A 10,061-nucleotide genomic window follows, 5' to 3' on the forward strand; every position below is an offset into this window, starting at 1 on the left:
ATTTCTCTTCCACTTATTCTGAAATTGCATTTTTATGGCATGTTCTTTCAATAGAAGACACAGCAACGAAGAAGGCAGTATGTCACTTTAATGGAAAAACCTATGCAGATGAAGAACGTTGGGACATTGATAGCTGCACACATTGCTACTGTTTGCAGGGTCAGACTCTCTGTTCCACAGTTAGTTGCCCTCCTCTTCCTTGCGTGGAACCAATTAATGTGGAGGGAAGTTGCTGTCCCATGTGCCCAGGTAAGTTAGATTTTGGTGCTTTACTTTGTTGTTGTTGTTGTTCAGTCATTAAGTCATGTCCGACTCTTTGTGACTCCATGAACCATATCGCGCCAGGCCTTCCTATCCTTCACTGCCTCCCTGAGTTTGCTCAGTTTCATGCACATTGCTTCAGTGATGCTATCTAACCATCTCATCCTCTGCCGTCCTCTTCTCCTTTTGCCTTCAATCTTTCCCAGCATCAGGGTCTTTTCCAAAAAGTCCTCTCTTCATATTAGGTGACCAAAGTATCTGAGCTTGAGCTTCATTATCGATCCTTCCAATGAGCAGTCAGGGTTGATTTCCTTTAAGATTGACTGGTTTGACCTCCTAGCAGTCCAGGGGCCTCTTAAGAGTCTTCTCCAGCACCACAGTTCAAAGGCATCAATTCTTCAGCACTCAGCCTTCTTTATGGTCCAGCTCTCACAGCCATACATTACTACTGGAAAAACCATAGCTTTGACTATGCGGATCTTTGTCGGCAAGGTGATGTCTCTGCTTTTTAATATGCTATCTAGGTTTGCCATAGCTTTCCTCCCAAGGAGCAAGTGTCTTTTAATTGTGCTTTACTTAGCCAGAATCAATTTTTTTACATAAACACATTCAATAATCACTTGTCCAAGATAAGGAAAAGGTTTGGAAAGATGAAAGAAAATATTTCCATTAAATGGAGAATTAAATGAAAGGTTTTGGTTTGATTCTCAGGTATCCAGTATTGAAATCAAGACTTGGATTCCGAAACAATTATTTTTCTTTCGTATCTCAAAAGAAACATGTCTAATTAGGAGAAGGATTTGTTCCATCTTGCAACATTTTAAAGTTTCCTTGATTACAGTACAGTTTTGGCCCAGTTCAGATACAACACTAGTTCACAATCTGTCTTGGAAAAGTTGATGACATGCCACCTCTTAAAGAAGCTATCACTGGACCCTACAGTTCTGAACAATTTTTACCCAGTATCCAACCTTCCCTTTCTTAGGAAACTTGTTGAGAAAGTGGTTGTGTTGTGATTTCAGAGAATCCTGAATGAAGCAAATTAGCTGGATTCTTTCTGTTTGGGCCACAACCTGGTACAGAGACAGTATTTATCATGCTTGTGAATGACCTCTGGCAGAGCTAGGATGGAGATGGTGTGACCACCCTGGTTGTTCTTTATCTCTGTGCGTCCTTCAATACTATTGATTGACATTCTCATCTCTACTGTTTAATATGTACATGAAAATACCAGATACGTCATATGTTAACACAGGGTCCAATACTATCTGTATATACTCAGTTATTACAGAGAGTATAGAGGATGGCCTGGAGGGAGAGAAGGAAGATCCATTAACCAAAGCAACAATCAGAGAAATGTGCCTTAAGCCCCTACAAAGATAGAGATTTCTGAAAATGCCTAAGGCAGATGCCCCCCTAATTCACAAGAAGATAAAAGAGGAAGAAGAGGAAGCACATTTAGACTGGCAAGATTCTGTTACTGTAGACATTCTAATAAAAGTAGTTTTAGGCCTACATGGTGTTTGTTTCTTGATCTGGACTACCATGCAGGGCTGTCATCTATACATCTCAACTCCAGTCTGACTAAGCGATGTTATCAGGATCATGTTCCAGTTCCTGGAGGATGTGAAGATCTGGATAGGGAAGAACAAACTCAATCCTGATGAGCCGTGTCTATGGGTTTTTGGCTCTTCCAGTATCAGGGATTTTGCATGTTTAATTCTGGTTAGGGTTTCAAATTGAACTGGTGTCCTCCTGGATTCCTCAGCTCCTGCTCAAGGAAGAACAGTTAGCAACAGTGCCCAGGAGGGTCTTCATCCAGATTTGTCTGTTACACCCTCACCTGAACCGGGGTTCCCTCCTCAGAGTCATTCATGCCTTTATTACCTCATGTTGCAATGCAGCCTATATGGGGCTGCCCTTCAAAATCATTTTTACATGGTGATTAAAAAACCTAGCAGTTGCTCATCTATTCTTAATTATCAATGATAAGGACTGGGTTTTCCTAATGCTATTCCCAGACATTATTTTTTCTGCTTCCTTTTACTCTATAATTTTATGCAGCCTATTTACACCTAGACCTCTGGAGAATTAAAAAAATAATTCATTGATGTATTGCAAGTTGTTATATATTGAATGCTGGCTCCATTTTAAATAGCATTCTTTCATTGTTAACAATGCTGCTGCCTAGGTTAGCTAGCTTTCCTGTAAGTTCCTTATTATTTTGCAGAAATGTATGTACCTGAACCTACCAACATTCCAATTGAGAAGACAAATCATAGAGGAGATAAAGAACTAGAAGCACCAGTCTGGCCTACATTCAGTGAAAATGATGTTGTCCATATCCATAAAGGTAAACAATATTTAATTCAAATATATCTGCACAAAGCAAATCCAAATGAGATGAGCTTCAAACTTTTTTTTTAATCCTTTTTGTAGATGTTAGTATTTTGAAAGGTTATTAGGAAAGCCAAATTTCACTATAAGGACTTGGTACTCTCTAAATGAGTTGAGCTACAGTTCTCTGTTGGCTGGAAGTGAGTAGCCATAACACATTCTGAAGGCATGATTGGGGAAGGCTGTGTTGGTCAAAACTTAACCTTTGCCAATAGAATGGCCTGTTTGAAGCAGAAGAATAGGAGGCCTCTTCACAGGCATAAGAATTTATGCTTATTTATGCTTAAGTCTAATGTAGGACAGGCAGCCATTTCTGTAGCCAGGAACTGCACTTTATTTAACTTTTTTTTTCAACCTCCAGGATTGTTTTGTTTTGTTTTTCCAGAGGAACACATCCATAACCTTTTTTTCTTATTTTAAAAAGTGAAACTGCATTGCCCTAAGTCAGCTTTTTGACACTAAATTTTAGCAGTGCAATTTGAGGGGCTCCAGGGACTGCAAAAATTGCCCGAAGGACTGCATGTAGCCCACATGGGTTGGCTACATTTTTGCTGAATACATTTATGTCCTTGTAGACAGGAGAAATTATTTATTGCATGAGACAATTAATCATGGTTCTTGTAGAAACCATTAAAAGTAAGGCATGAGAATCCAGTATGTAGCTAGCAAGAAAAAGAAAAAAAGGTTTTCTGGGATTATGTAATTTTTTTCAGGGAAAATGTTTATTAAAAACCAGATTGAAAAATGCCCACAAGTAAGCAGATCATAAATTATGGCAACTCCTCTGTTACTTTCTTAGAATTTCCTGAGCTGGAGCCACCCTTAGCAATATTTGCTTAATGCAATTAATTTGCCCCAGTGATTTTGGTAGGTCTCTGCTAAGAATAATTAAGTCCGTATGATTAAGCCCAGTAAGTGTTACATTTAACCCTTTTTTTAATGAACCCATTATTTCTTTACTACATATTGATATCCTCAAACAGGCAAGTTTCTGGGCTGTTTACAAGAGAAAGCGAACATTATAAAATAAAAGATCAACAAGGGCAAAAACATAAAATTTAACACAATACATTGTCTCCAACAAATCAACAGAACTACATTGTGCATGCTATTTATATAAATCTTACACCCACCACTGATGAGCTTTCTCAAGAGCACGGTTCTATGCCCTCCCCTCTGCAGTTATGAATGGCAGATATAATGGAATCCCCATAGGACTTAGGGAATTTCCTTGTGCCTCTGGCAAATCTGAAACCCTAGAACATGTCTTTCTAAGGTGTAAATTCTATGTGGAGCTAGATTTTCAATTAATTTCGCCTCCAGTGGAAAGACTGCTTAGTTGTCTTGATCCACGTTACTTAGACATTTTCTTAAATGACAGGGATCCTGAATCACCATTTTAATTGCTAAGTTTTGTGCCTTTGGCTATGTCATTTCCAGATCCAGTAACAGAAGCGTACCATGTTATAATGCTGTTATATTTTGGGGTTTATTGGATTGTTTTAACTTCTTTTTGTACTGTTCTTGGACCATAATAAAGATAATGCGTGTAAAACAATATGAATATTAAATAACAAGCCAACAGCACAACAGGAACGTAAGAACCTTAGTATAATTTTCCAGTGGATTGACTGAAGAATCTGGAAAGGGCTGGGTATTTTACAGTAAATTAGCAGCAGCTTCTAATTCCCACTTGTTTAACCAAAACAATAATAAAAATGCATTTTCCATTTATATTTTGCTGCAAAAATGAAGAAGTCCATGTGACAAAGACTGTGAAATTAATGACAGTTTAGTTCTAGTACTGAAAACAAATTCCAAGCTCACAGTTCTGATTTATTGAACACATGTGTGTGCACAGAATAGATTTGACAAGCCTGAAGACTGCCTGTACTTGACCTAAGTAAAACTTACTTGAACCTAAATATTTCTTATAGTATTGCTTTTAGTTATGGGCACGTCATTTGGAAAACTCTTGTTGCTCAGGTATATCTCACCTTGAGCTATTCCATTACATGATTATTTAATTTGTTATTGTTAATTTGCTTATTTATACATTTTACAGATTTGGGTCACCTTCAGAGTGAATATAGAGAAACTAGAGGATCACAGCCAAGTACGGAAACATCTCTTGATTCTCTTGCCTGGGTAACCATACCCCTCATAACAGCTCTAGTTCTTATAATAGCACTTTTGTTTATCAATCAGAAAAAGCAGTGGATACCAGTATCCTGCTACAGAGCTCCAGCAAAGGTAATGGAATAAATAGCTTTTGTACTGCATAAATAGATAACTGGCTATCCTGAATCAGTTGAGCAGTTACACATACAATTAAATAAAAGCAGACAGTTCTGGAAAGGGAGATCTACAAGTGTCTTCTCTATGTGTCCCCTAAGGATACATGGCCTGAAGCATTGTTTCTTTGGAAGATTGATTGCTTTCAGAGACCTTTGCTTTTGGAGATTCAGGACTGATTAAAGAAAGGGCTTTTCTTCATTTAACATATAGTTAAACTGTGGAATACACTGCCAGCAGTTGGAATAATGGCAACTGACTGGGTTGTTCTATAGAAGAGAATATATGTAGCTCAGGGTTGAACTGTGGAGTCCTTGGTGCTCTCTGAGCTTGGTTGTTTGCTTGCAGACATTTCCTTAGCTGACTAGGCAACATCATTAGTGCAAGTGAGTGTGGGGTTTGCTCCCTGTTTAGGTGGTATTGGGTGGTTTTAAAAGGAGACAGGAGGATAGTTGTTTACCACCTCCTGAAACAGAGAGAGGAACCATTCAGCACTAGTTGCTGGAAAGCAGTGTTGGAAGGGACTATCACGTTCCAGTCTGGGCTTATAACGTTCCAAAATGTATCATATTGGCCATTGTGACAGAACGCAGGAATAGATGGCTTGTGGCTCCATCCAGTAGAGCTCTTCCTAGGTTCTTAACACTTGCCAAAGCCCAGAAGGTACAGTAGCTTTTTGTCTAAGCATGTTCTTTAGGCTAGGGATCATTCCAATAACCGCATGTTAATGATGATGATTATAATCATTATTAATTTTATTTGTGTACTCTTCTTCCAAATGGAGCCCTGAGCAAACGCAAAAGCATAGCATGTGTTTGTGCTCTGGGCTTTTGAGTCTAAATGAGATTGTGGGATTGGCTGGCTGGACTGTTCCTGTGATGTGCATGTGTCCCTCGCCTTTGCAATTAAGAAGAGGGCACAATTTAATAGAGAATCAAAGCATACTGTATACAGAATGCTCATTTTTCTGTATTGTGTTTTCACCCAAACAGCCTTCTTGCTTAAATAATCAGCTGGTGTATGTGGACTGCAAGAAGGGCACCATGGTTCAAGTGGACAGTTCTCAGAGAATGCTTAGAATTGCTGATCCAGATTCAAGATACAGTGGATTCTACAGCATGCAGAAACAGAGTAACTTACAAGCAGATAATTTCTATCAGACAGTGTGAGAAACTGCTACTCTTACCAAGAAGTTAAGAAGAAACAAAGGCTGACTCTGCTATTCAAATAAAACTAGAATCATGCACTTGCTTAGTGGATTGTATTGGATTTGTGACTTCATGTACAGCTCTGAGACCTTGTCAGGATTGACTCTGATTCCTGCAGTGTGCCAGAACAAGCATTCCCACTTCTGACCAAGTGTTTTCCTGGAACCAAAGTTTTAAAATTTGTTGATGTTTTGCTTGTAACACAGTAATCATGATTGTTTGAGAAAAGAAAATTGGGGTGAGCTTGCGTGGTTAGAACAGGAAGCTTCAAAGAAGAAAAGCTGGTCAGCTTAGCTTGGAGTCAAAGAATATAGCTTTTTGCTGACACTCCAAAATTGCATTTATTGCAGTGAAGTATAAGCAGAACCCTAACTGAATTCAAATAAGAAAGTTTGGGGTTCTTATGCTACAAAAATAAACTCGTAGGAGATAATCTGTTGCATCACAGGTGCAATATAGCTGCAACTGTGTTTTTCTACCTGGTCAGAAGCTGCAGTAGCAAATGAATGATACAGTGAGGAAAACGTTAAAGCAAAAAGGGCAAATTTATTGAAGATGTGTACAATTATACATTGTGCTGCTTTTTGTTTTTCATTTTGATGCTAATTGACCAGACTGGCAGTTAGCAAATGGTTAAAGCCTGTATAATTCCTGAGAAGAGCACTGGATCTTTTGGCGACAGTATTGAAGAGGGAGAAAAAAGAAGGAAAAGTTAAACACCGTTTGATTCCAGAACTCTGTGTGTGTGTGTGCGCGCGCATGTGTGTTTCTTTTACTGTCTGTTTCAGGTGGTTCACACACCAAATTATCTTTGAAGAAAAAGGTCTTGTTGGATGAAGATCTTGCTCAGATTCATTTTTGTATCATTATGTTAAAGGGTTGGGGTTGTTGTTGTTTTTTTCTGTTACTGATTATGCAGACTAGAAGCAACTTTCATGCGAGGAAGCTGCTTAATTTTAATGTATATTACTCAAGCACCTTTTTGGAAGCTCAGAAAGAAAGATCATGCTTCTTTAAAACTTTAGCTTTATAGAAATATCCATGTAAATATAGTTATGCTTAAAAAAAGCATCTGTGTGTCTCTGTGTGTTTAAGTGTATATGTGTATAATATTTTATATATACATACACATGCATATGTGTGTGTGAATATATATATATATATATAAATACACATATACTCATACTATATATGTATATATGTATATATACAGTATATATATGCTATTTATATATACAGTATATATCAGTATAATTTTGTATTTTCCCTGTTGAATGTATTTTTAACTGAGATTTTACCCAGAACAGAAACACAGGCATTCCATATTATTACTTAACCTTGTGTGTGTAGAAAGACAAGATGAGGTGGTCTCATTTTATCTAGTTTTATTTGATTTGGAAGTGTTAGGATGCAAATGAGCGTGTGTATGTGTGTGCCCTTTTGTTTGCATACATATACAGTGTGTGCACAATTTTAGCAGTAAGCATTAGCATCGCTACTTGCTATATTTCAGGGTGTGTGTGTGCGTGTGCGTTTGTTTTCTTATCCTGCATGGCCTTAAAAAGGCTTAAAATTCAATGCATTGGCTAGAGACACTGATAATGTATAGGCAGCACTCCTTAATTCCACAGAATAACAGTATCCGCATTTGGATTTATTTCACAATAGTTGTTTGAAGCAGCTATTCAAATAAAGTCCACAACTCACTGAAGGTTTGTTGCAGCTTGACTTGTAACTTTAACTGTACACACAACTTTAACTTTTCCAAACAGGTCTTGGCACTTTTATACTAACTGCCCACTTGTGTGTTGCCTCTTACTTTCACAATTGCTTGTCCTGAGACACAGATACCCAATATGTTTAATGTGAAAAGAAAATGTATTTTTTGTAAAGGAACTCTCAAGTATTGTTGTAAATACTTGGTCAGAGATTACTGAACTTTAAAACTGAAAAACCTAATTTATTATATGACCTAATTTATTAATCTGAAGATTATCACATATCTTGTTTTAGAATATCAAAAAGTGTTCTAGCTGTTTGCATCAAAGACAAAAGGCGATAGGTGTATCATAAAGGCTCAGCATTTTTTTCTGTTATGAATTCAGTTTCCAAAAGAAAAAAGAAATGTAGCCCCTCTGCCCCCACACAGCATTTTATCCTTAGTATGAAGACACTGAACCAAACATTACTCTCCCGTTATTCAGATTCTGTCACGGTCAATCATCCATTCCTTTCATAAAGAATAAATGGTCTTTATTGGAAAATTGTAAATGCTTGTTTTACAGTCAAGGCCATATTCTGAATGATATTTGCAGGATATAGGACATGGTGTAAAATGTTTTTTATTATTTTATTATTATTTTAAAGATATTATTTATCCTATGTGCTGTATTCATTACACTCTTTTACTTTGGTTCCTGTTGTGCTCTTGTAAGAGAAATGCAGATACAATTTTCTGAAAAATAGCATAGATGCATATTATGGCACTTGGAGTGCGCTGCAATTCGGCAGGTTGCTTGTTTACTTTTTAAAATGTAAGATGGTTTCTTGTAATTCGGCTCTTGGCAGCACAATAAAAATTAACTTGATGAACTTTTTATCATTGTGAAATGAATATTTTCTGTAGAATCTTGTTTTACTTTTTTTTTTTTTGACTTTCCCAGATTCGCATGTTGACAGCTACAGTGGGGCAAAGAAGTATTTAGTCAGCCACCAATTGTGCAAGTTCTCCCACTTAAAAAGATGAGAGAGGCCTGTAATTTTCATCATATGAAAACTATGAGAGACAAAATGGGGGAAAAAATCCAGAAAATCACATTGTCTGATTTTTAAAGAATTTATTTGCAAATCATGGTGGAAAATAAGTATTTGGTCAATATCAAAAGTTCATCTCAATACTTTGTTATATATCCTTTGTTGGCAATGACAGAGGTCAAACGTTTTCTGTAAGTCTTCACAAGGTTTTCACACACTGTTGCTGGTATTTTGGCCCATTCCTCCATGCAGATCTCCTCTAGAGCAGTGATGTTTTGGGGCTGTCGCTGGGCAACACAGACTTTCAACTCCCTCCAAAGGTTTTCCATGGGGTTGAGATCTGGAGACTGGCTAGGCCACTCCAGGACCTTGAAATGCTTCTTACGAAGCCACTCCTTCGTTGCCCGGGCGGTGTGTTTGGGATCATTGTCATGCTGAAAGACCCAGCCACGTTTCATCTTCAATGCCCTTGCTGGTGGAAGGAGGTGTTCACTCAAAATCTCACGATACATGGCCCCATCCATTCTTTCCTTTACACGGATCAGTTGTCCTGGTCCCTTTGCAGAAAAACAGCCCCAGAGCATGATGTTTCCACCCCCATGCTTCACAGTAGGTATGGTGTTCTTTGGATGCAACTCAACATTCTCTCTCCTCCAAACACGACGAGTTGAGTTTAGACCAAAACATTCTACTTTGGTTTCATCTGACCATATGACATTCTCCCAATCCTCTTCTGGATCATCCAAATGCTCTCTAGCAAACTTCAGACGGGCCCGGACATGTACTGGCTTAAGCAGGGGGACACGCCTGGCACTGCAGGATTTGAGTCCCTGGCGGCGTAGTGTGTTACTGATGGTAGCCTTTGTTACTTTGGTCCCAGCTCTCTGCAGGTCATTCACTAGGTCCCCCCGTGTGGTTCTGGGATTTTTGCTCACCGTTCTTGTGATCATTTTGACCCCACGGGGTGAGATCTTGCATGGAGCCCCAGATCGAGGGAGATTATCAGCAGTCTTGTATGTCTTCCATTTTCTAATTATTGCTCCCACAGTTGATTTCTTCACACCAAGCTGCTTGCCTATTGCAGATTCAGTCTTCCCAGCCTGGTACAGGTCTACAATTTTGTTTCTGGTGTCCTTCAACAGCTCT

General features: G+C 38.3%; 1 protein-coding gene across 2 annotated transcripts in view; it reads left to right on the forward strand.

Moving 5' to 3' along the window:
• The window catches only part of CRIM1 (cysteine rich transmembrane BMP regulator 1), a 151,175-nt gene extending 142,426 nt beyond the window's left edge, over nucleotides 1-8,749 (forward strand). For both annotated transcript variants that reach the window (XM_088144528.1, XM_088144537.1), the window contains 4 exons: nucleotides 55-249; nucleotides 2,492-2,614; nucleotides 4,724-4,911; nucleotides 5,946-8,749. In XM_088144528.1, coding sequence (XP_088000654.1) covers nucleotides 55-249; nucleotides 2,492-2,614; nucleotides 4,724-4,911; nucleotides 5,946-6,122 — 683 coding nt within the window. In that variant the 3' untranslated portion in view covers nucleotides 6,123-8,749. The remainder of the gene's footprint in view (nucleotides 1-54; nucleotides 250-2,491; nucleotides 2,615-4,723; nucleotides 4,912-5,945) is intronic.
• Nucleotides 8,750-10,061: the final 1,312 nt, after the last annotated feature.

The sequence above is a fragment of the Python bivittatus genome, unplaced genomic scaffold (assembly GCF_059951505.1).
Source record: "Python bivittatus isolate LINGU-HERP-01145 unplaced genomic scaffold, Pbiv_v1 ctg000020_np1212, whole genome shotgun sequence".
Lineage (NCBI taxonomy): Eukaryota > Metazoa > Chordata > Lepidosauria > Squamata > Pythonidae > Python > Python bivittatus.